Source organism: Trametes versicolor, assembly GCF_000271585.1.
Source record: "Trametes versicolor FP-101664 SS1 unplaced genomic scaffold TRAVEscaffold_6, whole genome shotgun sequence".
NCBI lineage: Eukaryota > Fungi > Basidiomycota > Agaricomycetes > Polyporales > Polyporaceae > Trametes > Trametes versicolor.
The window spans coordinates 124,858-152,229 of NW_007360326.1; the positions used below are offsets into that span (position 1 = coordinate 124,858).

At 57.9% G+C, this 27,372-nt stretch overlaps 9 protein-coding genes and 1 non-coding gene across 10 annotated transcripts; 3 read left to right on the top strand and 7 right to left on the bottom strand.

The window, feature by feature from the left end:
• Positions 1-973: 973 nt before the first annotated feature.
• TRAVEDRAFT_47301 (uncharacterized protein) lies at positions 974-2,123 on the bottom strand (the record flags this gene model as incomplete). Its single annotated transcript, XM_008040095.1, has 2 exons — positions 974-2,006; positions 2,056-2,123. 2 exons carry the CDS (start codon positions 2,121-2,123, stop codon positions 974-976), a joined length of 1,101 nt encoding a protein of 366 aa, XP_008038286.1.
• A 3,825-nt stretch (positions 2,124-5,948) lies between these two features.
• Positions 5,949-7,996, bottom strand: TRAVEDRAFT_122957 (uncharacterized protein; the record flags this gene model as incomplete). The annotated part of the gene is made up of 7 exons (XM_008040323.1): positions 5,949-6,048; positions 6,102-6,124; positions 6,188-6,234; positions 6,291-6,475; positions 6,530-6,594; positions 6,680-7,820; positions 7,887-7,996. Coding segments are annotated over 7 exons (1,671 nt in total), but the record flags the coding sequence as incomplete, so codon positions are not given.
• Positions 7,997-9,436: 1,440 nt separating this feature from the next.
• TRAVEDRAFT_148174 (uncharacterized protein) lies at positions 9,437-11,351 on the bottom strand (the record flags this gene model as incomplete). The annotated part of the gene is made up of 11 exons (XM_008040324.1): positions 10,903-11,351; positions 10,811-10,845; positions 10,600-10,760; positions 10,416-10,479; positions 10,266-10,363; positions 10,112-10,200; positions 9,861-10,006; positions 9,790-9,805; positions 9,680-9,728; positions 9,579-9,628; positions 9,437-9,522 (listed from the first exon to the last, which is right to left on the bottom strand). Coding segments are annotated over exons 1-11 (840 nt in total), but the record flags the coding sequence as incomplete, so codon positions are not given.
• A 720-nt stretch (positions 11,352-12,071) lies between these two features.
• On the top strand, positions 12,072-12,996 carry TRAVEDRAFT_47305 (ATP synthase; the record flags this gene model as incomplete). The annotated part of the gene is made up of 4 exons (XM_008040096.1): positions 12,072-12,284; positions 12,456-12,626; positions 12,691-12,913; positions 12,971-12,996. 4 exons carry the CDS (start codon positions 12,072-12,074, stop codon positions 12,994-12,996), a joined length of 633 nt encoding a protein of 210 aa, XP_008038287.1.
• Positions 12,997-13,320: 324 nt separating this feature from the next.
• Positions 13,321-13,394, bottom strand: TRAVEDRAFT_t110. Its single transcript has one exon. It is a non-coding gene; the product is annotated as a tRNA-Ile (tRNA).
• A 106-nt stretch (positions 13,395-13,500) lies between these two features.
• Positions 13,501-14,543, top strand: TRAVEDRAFT_71842 (uncharacterized protein; the record flags this gene model as incomplete). The annotated part of the gene is made up of 4 exons (XM_008040325.1): positions 13,501-13,942; positions 14,000-14,051; positions 14,107-14,194; positions 14,254-14,543. 4 exons carry the CDS (start codon positions 13,501-13,503, stop codon positions 14,329-14,331), a joined length of 660 nt encoding a protein of 219 aa, XP_008038516.1. The 3' UTR covers positions 14,332-14,543.
• A 533-nt stretch (positions 14,544-15,076) lies between these two features.
• TRAVEDRAFT_123691 (uncharacterized protein) lies at positions 15,077-16,699 on the bottom strand (the record flags this gene model as incomplete). Its single annotated transcript, XM_008040326.1, has 5 exons — positions 15,077-15,270; positions 15,334-15,679; positions 15,741-16,131; positions 16,195-16,522; positions 16,582-16,699. The coding sequence occupies 5 exons, from the start codon at positions 16,697-16,699 to the stop codon at positions 15,077-15,079; spliced, it is 1,377 nt and encodes a 458-aa protein (XP_008038517.1).
• Positions 16,700-18,504: 1,805 nt separating this feature from the next.
• On the bottom strand, positions 18,505-23,965 carry TRAVEDRAFT_71843 (uncharacterized protein; the record flags this gene model as incomplete). The annotated part of the gene is made up of 18 exons (XM_008040327.1): positions 18,505-18,855; positions 18,920-19,007; positions 19,069-19,115; positions 19,175-19,313; positions 19,368-19,382; positions 19,449-20,786; positions 20,844-21,798; positions 21,850-21,994; positions 22,048-22,217; positions 22,273-22,629; positions 22,687-22,860; positions 22,911-23,078; positions 23,138-23,214; positions 23,265-23,397; positions 23,453-23,568; positions 23,627-23,680; positions 23,734-23,790; positions 23,842-23,965. The coding sequence occupies 18 exons, from the start codon at positions 23,963-23,965 to the stop codon at positions 18,606-18,608; spliced, it is 4,407 nt and encodes a 1,468-aa protein (XP_008038518.1). The 3' UTR covers positions 18,505-18,605.
• A 207-nt stretch (positions 23,966-24,172) lies between these two features.
• Positions 24,173-25,878, top strand: TRAVEDRAFT_167567 (actin binding protein). Its single transcript, XM_008040328.1, has 7 exons — positions 24,173-24,272; positions 24,327-24,369; positions 24,432-24,788; positions 24,851-25,137; positions 25,190-25,292; positions 25,346-25,521; positions 25,578-25,878. The coding sequence occupies exons 1-7, from the start codon at positions 24,231-24,233 to the stop codon at positions 25,746-25,748; spliced, it is 1,179 nt and encodes a 392-aa protein (XP_008038519.1). The 5' UTR covers positions 24,173-24,230; the 3' UTR covers positions 25,749-25,878.
• Positions 25,879-25,935: 57 nt separating this feature from the next.
• TRAVEDRAFT_28886 (mitochondrial carrier) lies at positions 25,936-27,343 on the bottom strand. The gene is made up of 4 exons (XM_008039968.1): positions 27,232-27,343; positions 26,995-27,177; positions 26,410-26,941; positions 25,936-26,357 (listed from the first exon to the last, which is right to left on the bottom strand). Exons 1-4 carry the CDS (start codon positions 27,318-27,320, stop codon positions 26,160-26,162), a joined length of 1,002 nt encoding a protein of 333 aa, XP_008038159.1. The 5' UTR covers positions 27,321-27,343; the 3' UTR covers positions 25,936-26,159.
• Between the last annotated feature and the right edge of the window lie 29 nt (positions 27,344-27,372).

Genomic DNA, 27,372 nt, shown 5'->3' on the forward strand with positions numbered 1-27,372 from the left:
TTGTACCCTACGCTCGCACCTGCCGACCTCCCGCCTCGCGGCTCCATCGACCTCGGTGACGGATTTCGCCTCCTGCGTCGCCAGGAGCGCAGCCCCTCCAACCTCACACAACAGCTCGAGCAGGACGCCATCCTCGAGCTCCTCGCCCAGCATGATGTAGTCATCGACCAGCGCTGGAGACCCTCAGTGCAGCGTTGGGCTCGCCTTAGACTTCCGAACGGGCAGATCGCTCGCAGTGCTTGGCTCGAGGTCCCCCGCGAGGAGCGCGGCCTGTACCCGCGACGCGCCCGCATGGTGAAGGTATGTCATCCTTATTGCTCTAACACCGGTCACGACTAATCTCGAAAATGCGCAACAATCTTACAGCTCACGAACACTCGATTCGTAGAGGTGATATATTACTTCCAGTACGACATACATGATGAAGTCCACACCTTCGCCATGGTGTCCGAATTCTCCTCACCCGACCCCACCATATTGCGCGAGACCTTCGGCGTCTTGCTCGCATGCCTCCACCGTGGCGACCTCTCTCGCAGGATCATCAACGTCAAGGAGATTGTGTCTGCCATCGGCATGGTTCCGTTGCCCACGACCGCGGACGAGCGCGCACGGGACCCCACGGGTACACTGTACGCTGATCGCTATTTTGTCGTAGAGAAGCCCGGGCTGGAGGTTGCAGTACTTGGCGGTGTCGAGGAGGATGACGACGAAGATGACGATGATGACTAGTAGGACATGCAGGTCTCCCCGCGCGCCCCCTCTGGTGATGTCTGTTCTTGATGTATGCACACCTTTCGTATTTGTACGAGTAGTAACTTCATTCGCGTCGCGCTATTGTACATTGCTTTTGCTTCCATAACCAGGTGCCCGATCCTCCACCCATCCACGCTCAGTCACATGCCACTCGCAGGTTTCCGCTCCTATGCGTGTACTTCATGGGTTCCCATCGTCCGTCCGCGGCCTCGCGCGCGGGTTAGTTCGTGCGTGTGCGCTTCGTACGTTCCTTGGTGCGCTCGCGTGCATCATGGTCGCGGGCAATCTTCTGGTCGTTTACGCCGACGTCCACCTCGCGTCCATAGCCCATGTTGCGCGCGTAGCCCACACCCCGTACCTGCTCCGTGTTGCCGGGGAGGCGGTTCCGGTTCAGCGCGCGGTTCGCATCACGGTCGCGGACTATGTCGAGGGCGAGCTCGCTGTAGAACGTGTTACCCACATCGCGCTCGAGGGCACGGTCGCGGACACGGGCGTCGTCGCAGTCGAAGTCGGTGTCGACAGTGTGATCACGCGCTGCAGCGCACTCGCGCGCGAACGCGATCTCGCGCGTCTTCAGGATGAGTTCGCGCTTTTCGAGCGCATCGGCCTCGTGGGCTACCTCCGTCTTGTAGTCCCTCATGAGTTCGTCCAGCTGGGCCTTCGCCTTTGCGACCACACCGGGAGCGACACCGGCTATCAGAGGCTCAGCCAGATCTTGCTGAAGTGGAGCTCGCAGTTGGGCCAGCAGATCAGAGTACAAGTCGCCGGCGAGTGATTTGAGCAGCGGTTCGTGCAGGGACTCCTTGAGCAGTGTGAAGAGCGGGACCTTGAGACGTTCAAAGAGGGTGTCCTTCAGTAGCTTAGTCATAGGCTCTGCAGTCCAGTGAGCTACAGTTTCCACAGAGGAGCTCCCGTTGTCGATTAGCTGGGACATGTTCAGCGGAGCCGGAGCTGGCATAGGACCGTGCACATGGAGGTGCTGAGCTTCGCCGCCTGCGATGGTGCGCTCCATCTGAAGGTCGTAGTCCCGGATGATGCGGGCCATGTCGCGGCGCGCAATGAGAATCCCCTTGTTGTCCGCGCTGATTTGGTCCCAAGTGAGTTCACAGGCGATGCGAGCTGAGAGGCGTGAGACGGCTAGGAGAGAGGTGACCAGGTCCGCTGTGTGCGCATCGCGAGGCCTATCGCCATTCGTAGCGATTGTATGCGCAAGTTTGAGGAAGTCGAGGTGGAGGAACTCGTCGTCGAGAGGCCTGCGCTTGTTAGTCTTTTCACCTGTATCAAAACCCGTGAGAAACTCACATAGTTTGTATCTCCTCCGCCTGTGTCTCCTTCTCCTGCGTTCTTGCAGCGGGTTTGTTTGTGAACATAGCGAGAAGAGTGGTCGTGGTGTGAACGTAAGTGGCAGAGGCCTTGGGCGCGTCCGCTTTGGGACGCGTGTCTTCACCCTCGTTCTCATCACGTGATTACGTCGCGCAGGACGCGCTTCACTCGAGCGGACCTCCGCAGACCTGTCCTCGTCTCTTTCCCTCTCCCCTCTTCCCTCTCCCCTCTCTCCCGCCTCCCCGTAAAAACCAGATACCCCAATGGCTCTGATACCCTCACTCCCGAGTGATATTTTTTCTCTCCCACATGAGGCACTTGCGCATGATGGAGATTCTAACTCCCATGCCTCGCTCGGCTCTCCGATGCAATTCACAGGGAGCCGTCAATTTGCGAATGACCCCGGTGAAGATATCCCAAGGTCATTTGAACACAATGAGGCTCGCAATATAAGCCGCAGTGCCTCATTCACCCATCCGGCACATACGATCTTTCATCACACCGAGTACGCGCCCAGTACCACACCTCCGGCATTTCATCTGCCAATCGCGACCCCCAGGACTCCGAGGCCCAGCACAACTGCCGACCTTCTTCAACAGCGCGACAACGCTCTACGATACGCTGCCCAAATTGAGTGAGTGCGGTTGTGACGCTCGTGTCCAAATACTTACTATATGCAGGTCGCAAATCCAGTGGGTATATGCGCACTATTTTGTGCTATCTCCATTAACGCACATCCTTCGTGCATCGCAGATCGCAGGCCCCGACTATGCCCAGCACCCCGACGCCGTACGCGTACTGCACGCCGCTCCCCATTCCAGGCGAGTCGATCATCCGAATGCACCGTACCACTGATATGGCTCACGCATTCGTCTTACAGGTGCATGTGCTTCTACCCCAGCCCACGGCCTCGGACCCCCATCATTTGGCCCGGGGCCGCCGGGCCTGGCACCCCCAATCCCGCCCAAACTTCGCCGAGACTACCCAAAGGTTTGATTGATATATAAAACGATCTCACGATCTAATATTTGCGCAGGTTCCCTATTGGTACAAGCATGACTGGAAACGCGCCAACAAGCGTGTCCAGAAGCCCGGGGTCGCCATCCAGCGAGGACCCACACGCGCCGCGCAGGGCATTAACGTCAGCATGGGCTACGTTAGCAACCAGGAGGGCGTTATCGCCAACGGATTCGAGGCCACTGGCATGCGCAAGACGTTTTATGAATTCTGTGTGTACCTCTGGTCTGTCAAGATGGCGCCGAAGAGCTGGAGTCGGGACGCCAACCCGTGGGTACAGGAACGCTACCATGCGTTAATGAACGCGCGACACCCGGTCTTACAGTACTGTGAGGCCGGGTGGTGGGCCGACCAGATCGCCTTAGACAATTACTCTCAATGGAGAAAGAAACACATACAGTACCTCGCGAACCGAGAGAAGCGCAAAGCCGCTAAGCGCGATCAGAAGAAGAAGCAGCGTAAGAATAAGCACAAGAAGAAACGCCAGGGGAAGGAGAACTGTGAGGGAACCAGAGGTATGGACCAGCGCCACGGTAGAGCCATGTTCCAGGCACGCTGCTGACAGTGGCACTTCCCGCCAGATGGAGCTATCCAGAAGCCGACTGACAGCAGCGATGATGAAGATGTCCAGTCCAGCAGCGACGAAGAGGATGATGAGGACATGCCGGGCGCAAACCTCGTAGGGGAGTTCTTCAAACAGCCCATGTACACTTTGTCCCGCGAGGCCTCGGAGATCCCACAATCACTCCATGGCAAGCGTCCGGCCGACGAGCCCCTGCATGCCTTGGCCGAGGCGGGACCATCTTCCAAAAAACTCCGGCTGTCGGCCCAGAAAACCGCTTCTATTGCGCACGCAAAGCCCACTGATGGTCGCACGCCTGTGCCGAACGCGTACCAATCACCCACGCCCACCGCAACGAGCTCTCGACCCTCCCCTGCACGCCCATCTCCTGCGTCTCTGCCCCCACCCTCCCATGTTAATACGCCCGCCGAGGTGCGCCCTGCCACGTATACTCACTCTGCCACCCTACTAACACCACTTCGCGCACACGGCAGGAGGAGCCGCTATGTGTGCCGGATCCTTTGTGAGTTACAACTATATACCGGTCCGCGCTAGCTAACATCAATGTGGCGACAGCGCCGACATGTGGGGAAATAGCGAGGACCCCGCAGCGGAAGAGGCCACAGCCACCGCGGGACCCCCGTCTGCGACGATGACAAGCCCGACCGCCTCGACTGCCACGACTACCGCTTCGACTGCCACGACCACGGCGTCCGACAACACCACCGCGCCCTCCACCGCCGCGCCCTCCACTGCCGCGCCCTCCACCGCCGTGCCCTCCGCCGCGCGCACCACCGCCGGACGGGCTCATGCGACCGTGACCGCGAGCGGCGCCGCGCCCTCCGCCGCAACCATCTCTACAACCACCCAAAAGAAGGGCGCCGCGCCCGCCACGACGACCCCGTCTACATTGGTCCCCGTCAAGCCGGAATCCCGTCCTAAAGGGAAACAGGTTGCAGTTTGGCCCCCTGTGCCCCAGGACGGCGTCAAGCTGAAGCCCAAGTAAGCCTGCTCGAGTTGCCACGCACCCATTTGCTCATAACCTTGTGTAGGGAAGCTTGCGCCCTCGTCTGGGCAAAACAAAACCCTACCTGCACGAAGCAGGACTTCAACAAATGGTATGTCAAACGCTCGCAGGCTGTGTGCAAGGTATGTGCCCCTCCGAGTATACATTGGACCGTGTACTGACTAGTATCCTCCCCTAGGCCTACACCAAAGACGGCATCGACCGGGGCATGGACTGAGACGATCCCCGTCTCCTCCCCACCATGCCTTGGCAAGCGGAGGCGTTAGAGACGGACGACGTGGGGCGGCGTTGGGCGAGATGGGTGGGCGACCGCGAGGATAGGGAGATGGGGTCGGGACGGGCGCGTGGAAGAACCGGTGAGTACAGGTGCGCGTACGGTGATCGGCGCGCGGGCGCGCGGGCGCGCGGTCTCGCGGTGGGAGGTACGTGGGGCGGCGCGAGCACGCAGGCGACGGGGCAGCGCGAGTGGGCGCGCGCATTACAGGCGGACAGTTTCGGGAGGAGGACCGGAGGCGTCCGGGTTAAAATATTTGTATTCCTACGTAGCTAGGATCTACAACGATCCAAATCGAACCTATTATACCAGACTGCACAGGATGCCATTGGATCTTTTGAGATCCTCACAGACCTGAAGAAAAGGATCCCTTGTACGGTTTTCCGATCTACTACTATCTGGAGGGATCCCTCGCAGGAGTCCTTTTTGGATCGATTTGGATGCGAGCAGATCCGGCTGGATCCTGTCGATTCTCACTGGGTATCACCCATCGCTAGAATCGTGCGACAGCGCTCACGTGGGTACGAACGCTTTTTGACAGCTAACTATGGGTTTAGTCGAAGTCCGCCACCAGGAAGTGGGTCCACTAGGCCCCTATCGACGATGTGGTATGCAGTAAAGACTCGGCGGCTGATTCAGGATAAAGCAGCCTACATAGCAGCGTCGCTCCCTTGAGCTTTTAGCGCTTACACAAACTTCGTAACCTGCAGGCAAGTCCCAGCGTCTCCGGCATCCCTGGAGTTTGAGGAATGCTCCCGGTCTATTGCTCCGGCAGGAGCGACGAGGCTGCAGTGAGAATCGTGAACCTGACTCGCAATGCGCAGCTAGAAATGAACCAACCTGTGACACCAACGCGCAACCTTCGCATTTCGTCGCGGTGACAATGTAGCATCCATGATCTGATACTTCACTAACACCAGTGATCGTACTCTACAAGGAGAAGCAGAAATACAAGACACAGCCCCGACCGTACGAAGAATTCTTTATCGATGCTAAATCGTGCACTTGGTGTAATGCGCAGTTGTCGCCGCGACGATGTCACTGGGCAAGGCCGACTGCACGATGAGCGCTCCGCAACGGTAGCAGAAGTGGCTGCACAGATGTCAGTCGCAGTGTCTCGACGATCAAAATTGAGTAACACTGACGTGTTGCAGCCCGGAGACACGCACTACGCCCCCCTCGCGTCAGCCTCGTTTCTGCAGAGTAGCAAAGTAGCTGCCGCGGGACTCACAGTAATGTGGTTGCACCCAGAGATCTTCTCGGAGGGGGTTGTGCACGCTGAGACGTTGAGCGGTCAGTCCGTGGGAGTTGGGGCAGTGGCCGCCGGTGCTTACTAGGGCAGCGCTTTCTTATGAAGCGGTCGAACACATACGTCCCGTCGCAGGTGTGCTTCTGTATCATGGGGTCGACCTCCCGCAAGCACAGCTTACACCATGTGTAGCCACAACCTTTCAGCGGACAGCGGACGATCTTGGTCTCCCGGTACTCAGTCTTGTCCACCAACAGCGTCTGCTTGCACCTACGGTCGCACAAGGTCAAACAAGCCCCTGAAAACACGCATAGTCGGACGCACCTGCGGCAGAGGATCGTGATGGAGAACCTGTTCATCTGCATCTCCTCGAAGACTGTGTACTGCTCCTCCGTGAGCCCGAGCAGCTGGATGGTCAAGTCATCGATCTCTGTGGCAGCAACCACGTCAGATAACATTCCAGAAGCAACACACAAGGGCACACGCACCTCTGGGCGCGTCAATGCGCGTCTTGTCCGCGGTGCACAAGGGGCACAGGATCGGATACCGGTGTTCGTCGATCTTGGACGCCACCTGCCCGGCAAGACACTGGCGGCAGTACACATGGCCGCACAGGTCCACACGCGCAATGAAGTCCTCCTGGAACCGCTCCAAGCAAAGGCCACAATCGAAAGACTTGGGCTGGCTGGCCTGTAGATTGCGCATCTGCCGCTCGAGATCGCGGTTCTCCTCGTCATCCTGGGTCTGCAGCTGCACTACGATGGGGTCGATTTTGGGGACGGGGACGGATTCGGCGGCCGAGCGTTTGGCCTCGTCCTCGGGCTTCTTCTGGTCGCGCATCGTCTCGCCATGGCGCCTTTTGGGCTTGCCCTTGCGGGCCGTGCTGCTGTCGCCCTGGAGTTTGCCCTTCGCCGTTGTGTCGTCTCTGGTCGCGCCATTTGCCGAAAATGCATGACCAGGAGCCGGCCGCCACGCAAAATTCCTGAAGCCAAAGCCGCTTTGTCCGTGCTGGCTTTCTGCCTGGCTAGGCGTTGGCGCGGGTGCTGTAGTCTTGCGCTGCGGCTGGTGAGGAGCATGCTTCCGCTTGAGGCGCTCGTTCTTCTCCTTTTCCTTTTGCAGCATGTCGTCCATCTGGATAATTTCGTGCTCGACCCCGACGAGCTCCTCACGGATCTGCTTCTTCTCACCCTCCAGGATCTGTGTCTTCTCCTGAAGCTCACGCACCTGTGCTTCCAGTCTGAGCACCTGCAGGCTCGCCTCGAGCGCGATCTCGGCCCACTTGGCGCCGTTCGGGGGCGCCTCGGCGGCGACGAAGACATCTCCGGAACATTGCCCGAGGAGCTGCTCATGCCAGTGCATGTCTGGCTCCTGCAGGATGTCCTCGTCGAAGTAGAGGAGTTCGGCGAGATGGCGTGCAGTTGTGCATACCGCGTTGAAGAGGATGAAAGCGGCGCCATCGGGGTGCTTCTCGGGGCGCGGGTGGGAGTCGAAAACGACAAATAGCTCGGTGCCGCCGGGAGCATCTGCGATGCTGAAGCAGACGATGATCTCGGGCGGGCGAGTGATGATCACGCAGGCGGAGACTCGCCGCTCCTTGGTGACGTTCGCGATATCGCTGTAGACAGCAATCCCGATTCAGCGTTGTAACAGGCGGCGAGGCGGCAGGGATGGAGTAGCGTACGATATGATTTTCTTGAAGAACCCGTAGTTCGACTGTCCGAAGTGCGAAGTGAGCTGCGTCAAAGACTGCTTGAAGACGGGCATCTTGTAGATGTCTTCCACCGCAAGATGTGCCTTGTTCTCCCAAGTCAGGCAGGGCTTGAGGATATCCTACGCATCATTCGTCAGCTACTGCTTGCAATAGAACACAGCGCGCTTTGCCTCACCTCCATGAAGCGGCGTTCTAAGAGTTCCTGCATAATCACCGGGCTTCTGAGCGCGGTGGAGCGAACTCCAAGGACGATCCTAGCGCAGTTCAAGGCGGCAATACCGCACGCGGATACGCCACTACCAGCCTGTGTGTACTGGCTTTGCCCTGGGTGAGTGACGACATATTCGTGGGGTCTCCCTTTAAAAATGGGAGACACGTCATGGGGCCCTCCTGCCAGTGTAGGCCCGGCGGTGCGATTACCCATTTCGACGCTGTCGTTTAGCGTATTGGGGATGGGGGTGCTAGTGGGTGACGGGGCATGACAGGTATCAGGGGACGGGAGGCGTGTGGTGTCGAAGGACACGGTAGAATTCATGTTTGTTGTCTAGGACTTCGACGACGGCCACAGGTGCAGTTTTGAGGGATGTTGTGGCCCGGATGCGCATTTTCCCAAAGAGCTGCGGTAGTTGTGATGGATAATTGTGGGCGTGCCTCAGGCGCGGCGTGAAGAGAGACGAACTCAAACAGTAATTTCCGCTTCAGCAAACTACTGCATATAGCGCGGCCTGGCGGGGTGCTAGCGTCCGGTGACATAGATCAATTCAGTAGTACGAACTTCTGTCCGTAGTCAATGTCGTTGAGAGGAGCAAGAGCAGGAAGAGGAGCAGGAGCAGGATGTCGCGGTCGACGGACCGCTCAATCGATCCGGCCAACCCGCGAGCGTCTATTCCCGCTCTGCGGCCTGTTGGTACTGCAACACGGTCGCCCCTAACTTACCAAGCCGAACTTGCTTGAAACTGGAAATGCAATCGCCTTCGCTCTTGGGAGATCGTGTTCGTTCGATCTGCGGAAGCGTGAGTGCTGTACCAATCTGATCGTACGGGTGTACTCATAGGTTTTGTCTTCGACGCCAGGTACGCCGATTCCTGTATTAAAGTCGACCTATGTAGTATCATGGTGGCCTCGTTTCGACAATCGCTCGCGCAGATTATTACGTTACAGAGAATTTGGCCGCAAAGGCAAGAAGGACACAACTGAAAGGCATGCGAGCTCGCGCGGAAAGGGATCTCCCTCTGGAGAACTTGCAGGTATGTTATCATTGCGCAGTCTCTAGAACTAACGGAGCATGGTTTAATAGATTCCAGTTTGTCCTCGCTTTTGACGCGTGTTGAGTGCCAATGAGGTGATCTGTACTTCTTGGGAGTCTATTTCGGTGCTCGAAGGACCATCGCCATCGTCCTCTCCCGCTTCGTCCCGGCTTGGACTCGACAATGAGGCCGACTCGAGCGACGACCCGAGCGAACCGACGACGCGCGCGAAACTGAGCGTGCCGACGCCGAAGGCGGTGCTGTCAATGTACATGGAGTCCTGGGAATCGAGCCGTAGGGTTTTGCGGCTGGCGGTTTGCAGGTCGATGAGGAAACGCGAGACGAGCACCGCGGTCACACTATAGGGCGATTGTGACCGTGAGAGATGAATAAGGGAGAGGGGGACGCGGCGTACGGCTCGGTGACAGTCGTGACCTGGCTTGAAGGGTCGAAGGGTATGACCAGCTAGACGTGCGTCGTTAGAAATATTTTTATAACCTATCGCGTGGCTCTCACCGAGATCATAGTCAACGTGAGGTGAAGGACGTTTAAGATAAGAAGTATTCTGCGGGAACTTCAGTTGTCGCACCTGGGGCGTATGCAAGGGATACTACGTTGCTACGCACATGAAGTATATGGTGCCTGCGCATTCTCGTTCAACGATTCTCGTTTAAAGCACTGATGCCCGGACACTCACCGTCGCGTAAGAGAATAGTAGAGAGGGTCAGGGGGCTCCGGAATCCAGGCTCGTCACGGAGCACTCGACGCCGCATTGTGAACCAGGTGACAGCGATGACCAGGATGTCTGCCACAATCAGAGGAACCCGGGATAAAATCGTCACTGCGCTGGTGTTAGGAGAGTATCGAACAGCGTGGCTAGGTAGCTCACGTCTACAATAACAACGTCAGTGGACGCGGCGCAACGGAGTGCATTTAAAGTACTCTTACGTCTTAGCTTGGGGGACAGTGAGGTTCACTTCGACGAGGCAGCCGAATGTCGGATCGTGGCTTCCGGTTAGCCCGAAGCTGTACTGAGCCTGGTAACAATGTAGCTTCAATGAAAACACGAACTGTGATCTCTGAAAAGCGACGAGAGACGTACAAAGTTCACACCCATTGGCATCAGAGAGAGGAGGAATATGAGCGTCGGGAGTGGCCAGCTTTGGCCATTCAGCGCAAACGCACGCAGGCCAGAAAATGCTGCAAGTCGATTGGAGTGCGGCGTTGACCGTCATGATATACTAATGCTCACCAGCCCAAGGAAGGTATTGAAGGAAGTGTATGACTGACTGTGCCTTGACCATCTGAGCACAACTGGAGGTCGGGGGCAAGCACGTCAGGCTTGAGGGTGACGAAATCCTAAGCGGGCGTACCTCTGCAATATCATTAGCCAGACCGAAGTCATATGATTAGAGAGCAAGGAGAGCGTGACGTACCGTGTCAGACATCGGAATATACTCGCACATGACGAGAATGTAGCCTAACAGCAGCAGGTACCTGTTGGACAAGAAGAGGACGGATGCACCCGTCATCTTGCGCACCCAGAACATTTCCACCTCTTGGTCGAAGGTTATTAGGAATTCGTACGCTAGCAGGGCTGGCCGTATGTGAGAGGCGGTGCAGAATGTTCGCATTCGGGGATCTCACCCATGACCGCGATTAGACAGCGGTTGTCCACATATCTGGAAACGTGGCCAGATGATGAGTATCGATTGTGGTGCGGAAGACGGCAGACTTACAAGCTATTATACACTTCGATAGTGGCGGAAGCGTCCTGCGTAGACATGTTTCTGTGCGACGGGCAGGTACGGACCACAAGCTTGTGCGATGTTGGGGGAGGCCGTGAGGGAGCACCTGCAGTGCGCAGTATCCAGCTCCGGCCCAGCTATTATCGTCCCGGGGGACAGGGTTCGGGGGTAGCCGTCCAATGATCGACCTAAAGCTCGAGCCCAGTCTGACTAACCTCCCTCTCCCCTCGGAGACCATGGGGGCATCATTTGCAGATTTACATCCACGCAGCGGGCGCCCTCCATATCTATCGGAGTGTTGGGATCCGGGTGCAGGGACCTTAGCTACTACTGGGTGTGCCCTGAATATTTGATCGCCGCGTATTGCTGAAAGTGGATTCGGGATCGGCGGGACATTGCAAATAAACGAGCTCGCGCGCCCATGCTGTGATGGGGATATCACCGTGGATTGCTTCTAGGGGCGGTAGATAAGTACACATGAACGGCACGCGAGTTCAAGAGACACATACGTGCGGTAGTTATGAGGGAGCTTTCTGTCGACCGGCATCGGCAGCTGCCTATGAAGTGACGGTATGGTTGAGATTCAAATCGAGCTGTTCGCCGGGGTAAGGACCTACTAAGGTGTCGCACTCTTTTCCTCTCATACCCAAGGCGTTCGCTTATCAAGCCTATCATATATCTTACCTGAGGTCTGGCTACGATACTTAAGGGCAAAGTAAGAGATCAGACTAGAGAGAGCGAAGATGCCGCCAAGAATAAGTTGATGCGGTACGCTTCAAGAGCATTAGGCGCTCACGCGGTTCGGAGTGTTTTCGGGAAGATATCGTGAGAAATCGGAATGCCGAACTCCCACGGTGTGTAGGCGCCGCTGCAGAGCTGCTCACCGTCGACGTCGTCCGCCAGCACTTCACCTTCATCGTCCATGGCGTCCAGGATTGCCGTTTCCTCCCTCAGGGCATCAGGTGTGGTCTGTTTATAATTTATTTCTGCGCGTACGACCGACACATGGATTTCTAGCCTCCCGAGTCAGGCCCCAGGTCGTCTCTTCCATCCCCCGGGCTCTCACCGCGTGAGTTTATTCAGCGTCATGTTCACCACCCATCCAGCAAACCTTCTGACCGAGGCCGTGCGTATGTGCGTTGCAAAAATGTAGCCGGGGCATGGCGAGCTCGTCCAGCAAGCCCCCGCCGGAGGAGCGCGCCGCGGAGATCATCAACAGCCTCCCCTCCTCCCCCAACCTCGTCACGAAAACTGGCTCCGTCATCCTTGGCACGGGTCTCGTCGCGACCGCCATCTCGCAGGAGCTCTACGTCGTCAACGAGGAGACTGTCATCGCTGCCGGCTTCTTCATCCTCATCTCCTTCATTTACAAGGTACGTGTCGCGTCGCGGGTAGTGCGGTCCGCTTGGCGGCGACCATGCCTTGGTGCACGGAGAAGCAGGGTTGACTGGACGTGAGGCCCAGTTGACGGCGTCTTTGCGGCCGCTGCCCGTATAATATTGTACTGTTGTACGCGAGGGATGCTAACGCCTTTCGTAAATTAGGCTGTGAAGGAGCCGTACCGCGACTGGGCGGAGGGTCACATCAACCGCGTCAAGGACATCCTGAACGCGTCCCGCACCGAGCACACCCAGGTCGTCAAGGACCGCATCCAGTCTGTTGAGCAGATGAAGGATGTCGTCTCCGTCACGGAGGGTCTCTTCGCGCTCTCGAAGGTGCGTTGCCCACTTGTCTCTCCCCTGTCCCGTCCCCCTGACACGCGCGTCATCATACCTTCAGGAGACCGCGCAGCTCGAGTCCGAGGCATTCGTCCAGCGCCAGAAGGTTGCTCTTGCGACCGAGGTCAAGACCGTCCTCGACAGCTGGGTCCGCTTCGAGCAGCAGGCGAAGGAGAGCGAGCAGGCCGACCTCGTCAAGACCGTTGTCGAGAACGTGCTCAAGAACCTCAACAACGAGAAGACGCAAAAGGAGGTCCTTGCCGGTGCCATTGCCGAGATCGAGCGTACGTCGGGTTATTTGGGTACTCATGTTGTCACGGACTGACGGGCCGTGTCTCTAGAGCTCATCAAGAACAAGGCGATCTGAGGTACTGTAGTTAGAGTGCGGCGATGTCTGTAGACCAGCTCGAAGGACTATCCACACTATACTACATATCATCCTAATTGCTCGCCTCAATGTTGGATAGATCTGTCCGAGGCTACAACGTCCATAGTGCTTCAGCACGTTTGATTGACATGCTCTTCTTCCCCCGAGGTGGATTGCCCTCCTTAATGCAGTATACGGGCCTGCCAAAGGGGTTTCGGGTCACCCTTATGCTCCAGAACCTGTGTACGCGCTGGTGATATGTATACATGGTGCTGTTCTTTCCAATACTGGGTGGGCGGGAGATACATGAAAGAGCAAAAAGCTTGGCCAACGCCGGGATCGAACCGACGACCTTGGCGTTATTAGCACCACGCTCTAACCAACTGAGCTAGCCGGCCATATGTTTACCCTCGGTGAGCACATTAGGGCCAGAATGACGGAGATGTCATGGACGTCGACCCATGCGCTCCGCTCACAGAGTTTCGCTCCTTACCTCCGTCTACCATGTCTACCCGAAAGAACTCCAAACAAACTCCCGCGACGAAGCAAGCAAAGCTCTCGTTCGCATCCAAGCGGAACTCCTCCACCGCTAGCGCTGCTGCAGGAAAGCAACAGAAGGCGGACACGGTCCGCAAGCCTTCACTTGCTCGGGCCGCAGGCTCTCGCTCGGTTTCTACCACCATCCCTACCGAACCCATCTCAATCTCCATATCGGACAGCGACAGCGATGTGTCGTTCAACGACGACTACGTTGTTCCGGAGACGAAGAAGCGCCGCGTGAACCCGCCGCGCGGGCCGGCTGCTAAGAAGGCGCGCAAGGCGCAAGAGGAGGATGTGGTCGAAGAGGCTGAGCCCGAGAAAGCGAAGACAAAGCTGGACCTTGAGGACAAGCGGTGGAGGAAGCAGTATGGCGTCGTACGCGAGAAGATGGGTCATCTCGAGCCTGGTGAGTCCGTGGCGCTATATGCGAAGTGGAGCTGGAGAACTGACGGCAGGCATGTAGTGCACGCGCAGGGACAAACCATGGTGCACCACATCCTTCGGGTGTTTGACCTGTAAGTTTGACTGGCCCCTAGCCCTTTTGGCTCTGCTAATGTATGCGGACGTTAGGTCATACGAATACGGACCCTGCATAGGAGTGTCAAGACTCGATCGTTGGGAGCGCGCTCATGCTCTGGGACTCAATCCGCCTTCGGAGGTACGCATATATGCTCGTTTCTTGCCGCATACAGGCCGTCAGACTGACATGCTATGTAGGTTAAGGACATCCTCCTGACCAAGGAAGGCAGCACAGACGAGCAGTTCACCCAGTCTGTGTTTCACAACCAGGTCTGAGGCTATCAAGCCTCTTGTCAGCCGCCCTATACCGCTCCCTCTCCGCTCCCCGTTTTACCTCCGTGCTTGTGATCGTCGTGATTCTCGTTGCTTTCTGCTGTGTTGTGATGTTGAGATAACGAGGACAATGTAGGAATGTGCTTGTAGTGCGTAGCATCATGTATCCGTAGAACGTTAGTCGTACTGTACAAATGTCTAGTTGCTTTGAAGGTTCTGTTCTGGGTGATACTACTTAGGTCACTGGACCGTCGCCAAGGACTTACTGCGCGTTTGAGAATTTGCATAGAACCGCGGCCGCGCGATCGGTGCGCAGCGACCTCGATGAATGCATGCTCACGAACGTCGGAAGCACGTACACACATCACTCCCCCAAAGTTGAGTAGCAACGGAAGAACCCAGTGTAAACACAAGGACGGAAGCTTCGACTGCTATCTTCGCGTGCAGTTGCGCTCGTGCAAACATACCCCCATTATAACTTTCATCCCCAAGCTTTAAGACACGCTCACACCACAGGGCATATTTTGGTTCGACGCGATGGAATTCTGAGCTTCACGTAGTCCAGGAAACACAGGGTACTGTAAAGAAAGAAAAGTACGACTGCGTCCCGAACTCCCTTCGACCGTACACAACACACAAAACTATCTGCTAGTACGTATGCATGCGGATGCGGTCGGGATCACCAAGAGGGGAAAGGAAAAGAGACCTATGTACGCGGGCGACGGGGGTGGGGCGTGCGCTGCGCTGTCTACTCGAGACGCCTCTTCATCATCTTCGGGCGGCTCGTTGCGGCGGCGGCCGCGGCAAAGCGGCCCTTGCCACCCTTGCCCTTGCGGCCAGTCGCGGCAGCAGTGGTCGCGCTCGCAGCGGCAGCGTTGTTGCCACCTGCGGCGGTCGCGGTGGCCGCTGCTGTTGCAGTCAGGTCGTTGGTCGCGGTTACGACTGCGAAGACACGGAACCTTGGTCAGCATCTGCTACACATGCTAAGGAAGAGGAAAGACGTACGACCACCGAGGAGGGAGTCAACAACTGCGGTCTGGAAGAAACCAACACCGGCGTTGCCAGCGTTGATGGACGTGAGCTGGCCGTCCGCAATCGCGGCAGCAGCGTCGGCATTGGCCTTGTCAGTGACAGCCTCAGCCTGGCCGTTCGCGCCCGCATCGACCTCGTCGGACGCGAGGAGGCCGAGCGCCTGCTCGATCGCGAGCTGCACCGCCTTCTTGAGGTCGACGGCGTTCTGCGCAGAGAGCGGGGCGTTGGTAGGCGTGGTGGAGTTGCCGCCGAGGAGCGCGGCGTCATCGTGGCCGGCGACAGCGTCGATAGGGATGTCAATGGCGGTACCAGTGGCGGTCTGGATAAATAAATAGTCAGCGTACTGCTCCGAAACACCGAACGTGCATAAAAAAACGCACCTTGATCTCGTCGATGAGCTGCGCGGTGAGCTTTTGGCGGCGCTCGAGCTCGGCGATCGCCTCCTCGCGGGCCTTCACAGTGGGGTAGAAGTGGCGCCCGTACACCTTGGCGTTGCGCTGGCCGGCGGCAGCCGCAGCGGCCTTGTTGCCCTTGCCCGCCTTCTTGGTGGACGTCGCGGTCTTCGCGGTGGTGGTCGCGGCGGCGCCAGTTCCAGCGGTGGCACCAGTCTGAGCGACGGCGACACACCCACCGAAGGGGCCAGCACCGTTCGCGAGCGAACCGGAGTCGGGGCCACCGTTGTTGAAGCGGATGACACACGCGCCGTTCGCGCCGGTGCACGTCGTGCCCGAGGGGATCTCGACAGTGATCGTCGAGTTGGCGGGGGCAGAGCTGGAGCGCAAGCAAAGCGTAAGTGAATGCTCATAAAATATTACGGCAGGCAGGTGAGCTTACTGGATGATACCGTTGACACCAGGGGGCTGCGAGAGGACGTTGATGGCGGTCCAAGACTTGCCAGTAGCGTCGGTGTTGATCTCAGCGGTGAAGGGTCCTCCGCCGTCAGCGTTGACCTGGAACATGCCCAGGGTAAGCTTGCCGCTGGTGGGGATGGTCGGCAGGCCACCGAAGGCGGTCGAGACGGTCTCGATGGCGGTGGAGATGTCGACGGAGCCGGCGAGGAGGGTCGCGCCGCAGGGGTCGTCCTTCTGGTTCTTCATCACCGGGGTGTCGAGCTGGAAGGGCTGCTCGGTGGTACCACCACGCGCAACCTCTCCGTTGAACGCTAAGAAAATTCCTGTTAGTATCTCGAAAGACACCGTACAAATGCGAAATGCTACTCACTGACACCGAGGCCGAGGCCACTGATGCCGTTGGCACCCTGGACACCGTTGATAAACGCGTGGCCGTAGGCAGACGAGACTGCGAGCGAAAGCACAGCAATGCTCTTAAAGACGGACATGATGACTTCTGTCAATAAGGATAGAGCAAAAGGCGAGTGGAACGAGCGAGCTTGACAGGCGGAGACGATGGAAGGTGGGCGGACCGGCCGGAGACAGAGGTCTGGAAGGCGAAAGGGAGAAGGAGAGGAAAATGAACCCGGGAAGCCCAGCTACCAGAACCAAGGAAAGTATGGGGGGATGGAGGAGCGGTCGAGGGCCAGACGACGATTCTTATAATTCGGCGCGCGCCAAGTTGATCTGAGGACGGCGATGGCTATCGCAGGCGAGTTCTGTTCACCCGGCCCCCGTTCCACGCCTCCTCCTGGAGACGACAGAGGGAGTGGGCGTCGCTAGGGCGCGATCGAGACTCGGACGCCGCCAGGAGGGCAGCAGCCGATGGCCGGCTTGAGCTCACGGGCTCAGCTAAGCGGTCCCCGCTGCGACTGAGCGTCGATGTGAATGCAGAATCAGCAACCCGTGGCGATAATTTGCAGTGTGCACAGACCTGCGCGCGCAAAGGAGGGGCAACGGAGCACTAGAACGGTCCGGAACCAGATGGCCCACCAGATGCCTGTGTTGCGCGCCGAAACTTCCCAGGGCCGGAGGTAACTTGGCCAGGCCTGAGCAGGATTGAATCGGTATTTTCGCCATCAAATGCGTCGAGCAACCGCGCGGTCGGTGGCATCTGCGACACCCGGCAGGCAACGACGCTCGGAGGAGGGAGTCGACCTGGAAAAACCCCTTGGCGCGCCGTCGCCGTGACCGGACCGGGCTAGCGCGTAATTAGCTGCTCGAGGTGGAGGAGTCCGCGCACCACTCATCCTGCTGCAGAAGGCGTCGTGCTCCGCCGCGGTGTGCATGCATGCCCCACGGGATGCTCGATAGGAAACCTCGTTGATGGTGGTTTCCAGCCAAGCACACGGAAGTCGCCCACACAGCGAAGCGCAGGATGCCCAGCTGGAAACGCTGCCGACTCAGCTGACGATACATTCGACAAACCCGTCTCAAAGACACCGGTGCCGGCTCGGCGTCCCCTGCGCCGTGAGGCACTTTGCCTGCTGGCGAATGAGGTGCGGCCGCTGGCGGCGGAGGCAACGAGAGAGGCAACGCCTCGGATAGAATACCCGGCGCCTGCGGGGGGATATGGCCGCATGCGGAGGACCAGAATGATGGGGTCCGCGGATGTTCCTGACTTCAGAATCACCCCCGCCCTCACCCGTGGTCTCGGCGCCAGGACCGCGCAAAAAGTTCAAAGAACGCGAAGCAGTCCTCTACCAGCTTTTCGTGAGCGAATGGCTCCATGTCCTCCAGCAGAAAGCGCTCATGCTGACTCTACAACACCGTCGTTGCCAGCTTCCCTCGCCTGGCGGAGCATCTGAACCAGAACTCATCAGCATGCATCACGGTTCTTCCAACCTAGACTTTGCACATCACAGGGAACAAGGCTAAGCCTTCGCGACCGCGTTGATACGACGTAAATGGATATGCATGCCCCCTACGTCTGATTTTCTGTTCGTCCTGCATGCTGATGGCATGGCGAGCACTGATCATGGAGGCGACGGTCTAACTTCAGCACTCCGAGAACGAGTGTGTCCAGTCAGCCAGCACACGTGGGGGCCAAGAATACATAGTCTCCAGTGGCAGTCGTCAGCCGCCCCGAGTCCATGTCCGCGGGCAGCGAAGCACGGGCAGATCTATGGTACCATCTCGATGCGCAGTCGCACAGATTAGCATCCCTTGCAGATGCCGCCACTGCGTCATATCAATCAACCCGCGCCCTCCCCGCCTCGGACCAGTGCTCGCTCCTGACCCGGGATGCTGGATAGCAAGCAGACAGCATTATCATAGCAGACAAGTATACAGCGACCATAAGCTAAGCAACGTACATACACACACATCGTCATCAGTAACCATGAACAGCGCTGCTCACTCGACCGAGTCCACATCTGTCATAGGGCTGTCAGCACCCATGGCGGCGGGCAGCGGGTCCTCCTCGGGTGCGTTCCGCGATGCTTCAGCCTTGCGCAGCCGTCCCGCAGGCCCCGGTTTAGAATCGGGACCCCTAGCTGACCCCGATTGGCCAGCCGTTTGGGTGCGCGTGCGAGATGACCCGCCCTGCGGCGCATCATTGGCAGCCTGCGCCTCCCCCTCGGCCTCCATCTCTGCGAGTGCGTCCCTACAACGCAGTCCATGCTCAGTGACGGACAACGGTCGACTCGATACAAAGAAGGACAACGCACTGGTATGCATTGCGGCACTCCGTTCGCCGCGTGGCGCTCCGCCATCGCTGGTATTTGCTCGTCGGCGCAAGCATCAACGCATCGAGCGCTGTGAATTCATTACGGGGTCCTTAGTGCAGGCCTCGGATCGCGCAGCCCGGAACACTCACAGTCGTCCTCGCCAAGGTAGCGCATGTTGCGGTGGCGCACCCATGCCCTAGAGACGCGGTCAGCGCAGCTCGAGGAGCGAATGAGAGAGTCCGCAGAAGGGCGTACCAGTTGTTGATGTGCTTCTTCTCGTAGAACCGAACAAGTTCCAAGTCTGGCTCGCTCGGCGGTATTCGTGCGACGACGCTTTCGGGCACCTCCGGGTCGTCCTCCTCGAACACAACAGCTGGCCACCACGGGAACGACTCTGTATCGACGATGAGCACGGTCGTGGCACAAGTATCAAAGAGAGAATGCTCACCAAATTTGGCCCACACTAACACGTACAAGAAGTAATCAACGTCAGCGCACTAAGAGCTTCGAAGAGACAGCGGTAGCGTACCTAGCGTCCCACCCTCGAGCTTCTCCCCCGGCTTCACAACAATGGAACCAGGCTCCACCTCCTCCTGCGCCGGGGGCGGTCCCCGCCTCGACGAGCGGAACATCGCCGGGCCTTCCTCAGGCTTTTGCAACACACCCGGGCCCGCCGCACTCGGAATCTCCGCGTCCGGCTCCCCGTCGTCATCCCCGTCCGACAGGTCGGTGAGTTCCGAGTCGTAGTCGTCCAGCGCATCCGACGACAACCGCGACCGCGACGGACCCGCAGAAGGCTGCTCGTGCCGTGGGGATGGACCCGGAGCAGGAGCTGGGGACGACTCTCCGGCGGCGGCGCGGGCGGCGGCTTCGCGGGCCTCGCGGGCGGCCTGCCGCTTCAGCTTCTTGAGCAGGTTCTTCTCCTTCCGCGTCGCGGGGGTGTCGAGCTCGTCGATGTAGATGATCTTTATCGGCCCCGTGTCTTCCTCCTCGTCCTCCTCTTGAGCTGGCTCCTCCACCGGCTCTTGTGGTGGCTCTTCCACCGGGGTCTGCGGTGCCTCGGGTTCTGGTTCCTGCTCCTGCCCTGCTGACATCTGCTCTGGTTCTTGTTCGGGCGCCGGTTCTTCTCCCCGTTCCGACCCCAGTTCTGGTTCTTGTTCCAGCTCGCGCTCCGGCTCGTGATCCCGCTCGCCCGCGCCCTCGCCCTCGCCATCGCGCCCGTGTTCGTGTTCATGCACACTTTCCAATTCTTGCGCTAAGTCTGGATCTGGCGCTGGCTCTGAGGCGGCCTCTGGCTCCTGGTGGACATCAAGTGCGTGAACTTCCTCCCGTACCTCCTCCTGCACCTCCATCTGGTCCTCCTGAGGCGGCGTTTGATCAACCACGATAGACGGCAGAACTTCCTCGTCGAGAATCTCGACATCGACGTCTTCTTCGCGAGAACTCTCGGCAAGGACAGGGTCGTCTACATCCATAGGCGCTCCTTCTACCGACGCGTGTTCCTGGTCATCAGACGACGCGTGGAGAGTGGGAGGATCTGTGGAAGTGATGGGTTCCACCGTCATGGGTTCGGAGGTCGATGGAGGGACAGGGTCGACAGTGTCAGGTATTTCAGGTATCGGCAGCTCCAAGGGTGGACTGTCGTGTTCGGCAGGCGCAACTTCAGCTGCTGAGGTTGGAGGTCCAGGGATGTTGTCCGGAGGGATGGCGGCAGCAGAGATATCCGTGGTCGAGACGTCGCTTTCTATAGGGTTGGATACCGTAGCGTCGTGTGTTGCGAGTTCGAACGATTCTCCCTCCGCCAGATGAGACCGGCTTCCCTCCCCAGGCGCTGAACTAGAAACAGAGCGGCGAGACCCTTCGTGGGCTGTCGATTACTCAGTATGATGTTGGTAAAATACAATTCGGCGCTCTGGCTACTCACCGTGCTTCGCCTTCTTCTTGGGTGGCGGCAACGGAGTCCGCTCGACCCGCGCCCGGCCACCGCGCTTTTGATCTGGGGGCAGGATCCATCCGCGCTCGAACATCGTGAACGACTTCCGGTTGTCGACGTTGTCGACCGTGAGTGGGAGGTCCCGGGGGGCGTGTACCATAGATCGTCGTGGCTTCTTCGCTGGCGTTGGCTTTGACGAGCTTGCCTCCTCTCCCAAACCGGCCGCAGAAGACGACTCGGCGGCGGGCTCGCTCTCTGGCGGCTGAGAGCTTCCGGTGGCCTCTGCCTCAAAGGCGACCGCGGCAGCCATAGCAGCACGCGTCCGTGGTGCACGGAAGCCAGGCGAGTTGTCCAGGGCGCGCAGGCGCTCTAATCGCTTGCGCTCCAGAGCCGCCTTTCGGTCGACCTTCGCACGTGGTCGCCGTCCCTTCTCCTGCTCGCTCTCTTCCGGTTGTGTCTGATGTGGTGGTTGTGGTTGTGGCTTTGGCTTTGCTTTTGGAGGGGGCGGCGGCGGGGCCAGAGGACGAATGTTGGGCATCTCGAAACTGAGGAGGGACTCGATTGGCTGCGACGTCATGACGACGTTCGTGTCCTGTCTGATCAGCTCTTCGGAAACCAGGAGCTCGAGAAGCTCGAGAGGTGGCTCGAGATCCCCAATGGGTGGAAGGGGCTCTTCTGGAGGGGTTTGCGACAGGATACGCTCGCCGTTGAGATGCTCTTCCCCATCCCGCTCGTCATTTGGCTGCGAACTATCGAGGTGGCCACTGATGAGATGGTCATTGTCAACCGGCTCCACTTTGAGCCCACTAGGCCGCATCGACAGATTACGGTCAAGGTCTGCGAATATGTGCGGCATATTTCCCTGAATTCGCGAGGCTGTCTTGTAAAAGGGGGTGTTGGTTTGGTTATAGGCCATCGCGTTGGCCACTACTAGTGCAACATCTCGCTGCGGATCGATGAGGTTATATGATATAGCCTTGGAGGGTGACCAACGTACCTTGAACTGCGCGAGGTCAAGATACTCATGGCTGTCCAACTTCTTGTCGATGGTGTCCCAGCACATAGGCTCCTTGATGATATCGTAGTAGTCGGGTACCTCGTGCTTGTTCACAGGCGACTTAAAATATTCCTGCCGATCGTAACTAAACGAACGATCAGTACGCCGAGAACAACGTGAACGGGATAGCACCCGAACCTTAAGATCTTCTCGAACGTGAACCTCAGCGCCGGTTCGTGAGGGAAGAAGATACGCGACAGAACAAGTTGGATTTGCTCTTGTTGCTTCTGCTTCGCGCTCTCCCGATGACGAATGACGTCGATGATCAGGCGAACACGCTCCAAATCTAGCCGCAATTTCCTCATATACTAGGGGGGTTTTGGTTAGCACGAAGACGAGCGGAGCAAAGCGATGTGAACATACTTCCAACTTCGCCACCTTTTCTGCGTCCGTCTGGAGTTTGCTGCCTGAGAGCGCCGTCCACGGCTCCAAGTGTAGCCGTTTGAGGAGCGGGGCGCCTCGCCTCGCCTCTCGCTTCAAGCTCCAATACCTACAAACCAGTTGCACAAATTCCGGTTTGTGTCGGACAGATATTCGAGAGATGTATTGCAGTATCCTGTTGACTATGATGCGAGGCACTAACGGCGGGCCCGGTTTGTACGTCTTCGCATACGCACGGGCTGTCTTGTTGGATTTGGCGTTGGCTTGACCATTTTCAGCATCCGAGTCCTCTGGGGCTTGCGCTCTGAAGGCGGCGAGCCGTGCTTCCTGTTGCTCTCGCTGTTGATGCGTGAGCAAGTCACAGGCGAGCAAGAAAACGATGTGTAAGCCGCTTACCGGCAGATGCTTCTCGCAGTAGCATGCCAAAGTAGGTGCTTCCGACCCTTGCGTAGCCTTCATAGGCATCAGGAGCTTCTCCTTCCTTGCACATGTCGCATGGAAGGCCACGAAGCACGACGCCTTCGAGCACTGTACACAAGCACCCTCTCTGACGTCGCATACTGAGCACCTCTAGGATAACTCAGCGATGTATCCACACAGATAGATAACAGTACGCTGACCAGTCTCCAGCGCTGTTTAGATATTCTCTCTACACCAGTGATGGGCTCCATGAAGACGTCGTTGGCGACCGCAGTTTCTGGCACCCAGATGGCGCATAGCAAGTGCACCCAGTCCCCGGAAACGGTCTGCTTGAACGCACCCCCTTCGTTTGGACACAGAATACATGACTGTGGTGAACGCTTAGTATCGTCGTATACAACCAGCATAACCGCGGACAGAAGCCTACCACTGGGTTCTCCGGAGATACTGTGCATTTCCGGCACAACCATTGCCCCTCGGGGATGTACGGTACCCCATAGCAATCTACACAAATATCATAAGTACCTGAAACAGGACTTGGACGTTCCGCGTACCTTGATGCACAGCGAGGTTGCAGCCATCGCAGAACACGATGGCATTGGTGTTCTCACCCTCCGAATCATCGCATATAGCACATGTCGAATCCTCAGAGGGGAGCGCCATGTCTGACTTGGGGATGTTCTTCGACTGTCGCAAGCATAGTCACGCACAGCGTTTGAGTGGCTGATCCAAGGGAACTTACCAGGTCGAACCACTCCTTCTCCAAACGGTCCATGATGATCTCGAAGGTTTCGTAAGTGATTTTGTCTAGTTGTTGCGCCTTCCTCTCAACGTTCACGGCGTCGAGCCATTCCTGGTCTATTTCAGGGAATAACAGGTCAGCGCTCGCAATGCCGGAAGTAGGGTGAACACGCACCTTGCTCGTCCATGTCATATTCGACCTGCGTGGCGAGATCGCTCTCCAAAGGTTCTATAACAGGCACGTTGATGTGTGTACGGAGATGGCGAACATCTTAGACATACCAATGTATCGAATGTAGTGCTCCTCGGGTCGCATGAATTCATCGTTGAAGTCATTGTCTGTGGGACGGCTTCAGCCATAGTAGGACGCGTTATGCGTTGCACACGCACATCCGTACGATCGCGCCACATGGTCGTGCACGCCGGAGGGTTGTTGTGTTACTTCGTCGGTTACTCGCACGAAGGAGACTTTCGGTAAAGGATTTGGCGCGGGGGAAGCTCCCCCGCGAGCCATGATGATCGAGCGCGTCTGAGTGGGGAAACGCAGACACAGTCCGCACGGAGACGTCTACACAGCACACAGAGCGCGAGCAGGACGCGAAGGGTGACGAGTAGAGGCGGATAGACCGCGAGGGAGTGAGAGACGGAGGAGAGTGGCGCGAGGCTCGAGTCCCGCGACGCGCTCCGCGCCGTTCTGAGGGAAGCGCCGCCTGCTTCGGCTGCGCCATCTTCGACATCGACCACGACGACCTCTTCGATAACACTGCTCACACTCTGTCATGGACCCCTCAGTTCCTCTGGTCGTCGACAACGGTACCGGCGTGAGCGTCATCGCCCTAGTCTGTGACCCCTAGGTACTCATCGTTACCGCGCAGTTCGTCAAAGTGGGATATGCGGGGTCTAACTTCCCCGAGCATGGTGCGTACCGCTCTCACACCGGACAAGCCATTTCCTATGCATTGAACTTACGAATTATCTAGTCTTCCCTTCTATCGTTGGCCGCCCTATCCTGCGTGCGGAGGAGCGCGCTGGCGGGTCCGCGGTGATCAAGGATGTTATGATCGGCGACGAGGCCGCGGAGAACCGCAACTACCTGCAGGTCACTCAACCAATGGAGCACGGCATTGTGCGGAACTGGGAGGACATGAAGCTGCTATGGGACTACACCTTCGACGAGAAGCTGCGCGTCGCACCTCAGGGCCGAAAGGTCCTCCTCACCGAGCCGCCTATGAACCCCAAGGTGAACCGGCAGCGCATGTGTCAAGTCATGTTCGAGGAATACGGCTTTCAAGGCGTGTACGTTGCTATCCAGGCCGTGCTCACCCTATATGCGCAAGGTCTGTCCCTGGTTCCCCATAGTCGATGAATTCAGTAACTTAGGGATGGTGGTACCGTTCAGGTCTCACCACGGGTGTCGTCGTCGACTCTGGAGACGGCGTGACCCATATTGTCCCGGTGTACGATGGCTTTTCCCTCCCCCACCTGACGCGCCGACTCGACATCGCGGGGCGAGACGTCACGCGCTATCTGATCAAGCTGCTGCTCATGCGAGGATACGCGTTCAACCGGACAGCAGACTTCGAGACCGTGCGGGAGATCAAGGAGAAGTTGTGCTACGTGAGCTACGACCTTGACCAAGATACGCGGCTAGCGGAGGAGACGACGGTGCTGGTCGAGAGCTACACCGTGAGTGCCGCTTCTGTACACGGCATTCCCGGCGCGGTTAACCATGACGTAGCTTCCCGACGGGAGAGTAATCAAAATCGGGTCGGAGAGGTTCGAGGCACCAGAATGCATGTTCCAGCCTCACCTCGTAGATGTTGAGCAGCCTGGTGTAGCAGGTAAGTACACGATCTGGGTCACGAACGCAGCCATCTTCATGCACATATCCCAGAAATGCTCTTCCAAACCATCCAAGCCGCTGCCGTCGACGTACGGACGGAGCTCTACAAGCACGTCGTCCTCTCTGGTGGTTCGAGTATGTACCCCGGCTTGCCAAGCAGGCTGGAGAAGGAGATGAAGCAGCTCTACCTCACGCGGGTGCTCAACGGAGACCCCACACGACTCAACGTGCGTACATTTTTTGGTGCTACCATGTCCGTCTTTGACGATCTGCGCGTCAACAGAAATTCAAGATCCGTATCGAGGATCCCCCGCGCCGGAAACACATGGTCTTCCTCGGTGGTGCTGTGCTTGCGGACATCATGAAGAACCGCGAGGAGTTCTGGGTGTCGCGCGAAGAGTGGTTTGAGCAGGGTGTGCGCGCGCTGGACAAGCTCGGGCGCGGCGAGAACTAGACAGGAATATGCCGAGTCATGCAGGGCATGCGTGCATGAAGACACCAAGCGGGTGCGGACAGTTAGGCAGTGTCACTTTGCTGTACAACGATTTCAGAAGGAAGGATAACATGATGCATACCAACTCTGCCTCAGTGGTGCCTTTACGGCTGTGTCGGGTTTCGATATCCGCGAGATCCATGTGTGACTAAACCATTGCGGCGAATGTCCAATGATATTATACAGTGAACGCGGACTACTCTAGAGCATACTAAGCGGATATCCCGTGCAATAATGATACATGAGTTGTGAGTAAGGTAAGTAATAAAGCTGAGTGAGGGGTGGAGGCGCATTATACTTGGGGATACAGTTCAGTCGATAGCGTGTGCATGAGAATTATACCCGGAATCATAGGAAGGGAGAGAGGGGGGATCACGACATGCGCAGGACAGCCTCATAGATGGAGTACATCACTGCAGCATTGGGGATGACGCGCATGAGATGTGCGCTGAGCCCGCCGTATAAAGAGCGCGCGCCCTCTTCTGCGATGACCAGTCGGAGGGTCTGGACGAGGCCGGTGTATTTCATCTTGCCGTCGACGAGTGGTTGTCGTAGCCGCGTTCGGATGACCTGCAGGATGGCGTAAATCACGATCCACAGGTGGATCGCGGAATACACGCACCTCATGAGGATATGTGATGAGAGACGCGACACACTTGGCCGTGCCTGCACTCCCCAGCATACCAAACCACTCCTGTACTCCACCCTTCCCTTCCGTACCAGCTGTTAGCGCCTTCAGTCGCTCATACAGCACCCACTGGATCGTCCCTTCCGTCACACCCAGATAGCTGGCACTGAGACCCTTGTAGAACCCTCGGACGCCCTCCTCCCGCAAGATTTTCTTGAACATCGTGATCGACCCGCCAAAGAATGACTGCCCAGCTGGTATGGCCGCTGGTCGGTGCGCGTCCAGTTGAAGACGCGTCTTGACGACCCAGATAGGATTTGTTGCGGTGCCCGTAGCGATGCCAGCAAAGGCGGCGGCGGTAAGGTGAACCCATGAGTTCTCTTCGCCGTTATTGAAGCGATTGGCTATGATCTGCTTGCCGTTGCCGTAGGTGAAGAAGTTGATGGAGCGCGCGGGGACGACGCCAACGAGCGTTGGCCCGAGGCCCTTGAAGAGTGCGCGTGGAGACTCGTCGCGGTAGATATCGCTGAGAGCAAGCATGAGCGTCGCGTTCCGATCGAGCATTTCAAGCGCGCTTACCGTAGGATATGACCAGTCTCGACAAAGTGCCATAGCAGATTGGGCCGTGGTCCGACTACCGCCGCCGTACCGTTTCCCGCTAAGCTAACAGTGGACGCTTTCACCTTGAAAAGGTCTGACTGTAGACGCGTTTTTACCACGTCGAACGGGCTCGTCACGATTGCCCCACACATCCCGCCGAGTCTGTGGCATGTTAAGTAGACGTGTCTGCTTCTGTGCGTACTAACCGACACGTACCCGCCAGCAACGAAGTGATGCCATGATTTTGCTGGCAGCCAGCTGCTTTGCGAGGGCCCCTCGGCGGGTCTAGGAGGGGTGGCGGACATTTTGTGCGGAGGACGTAGAGGGAGGTGGACGAGAGAGAGCTCGACGACGCCG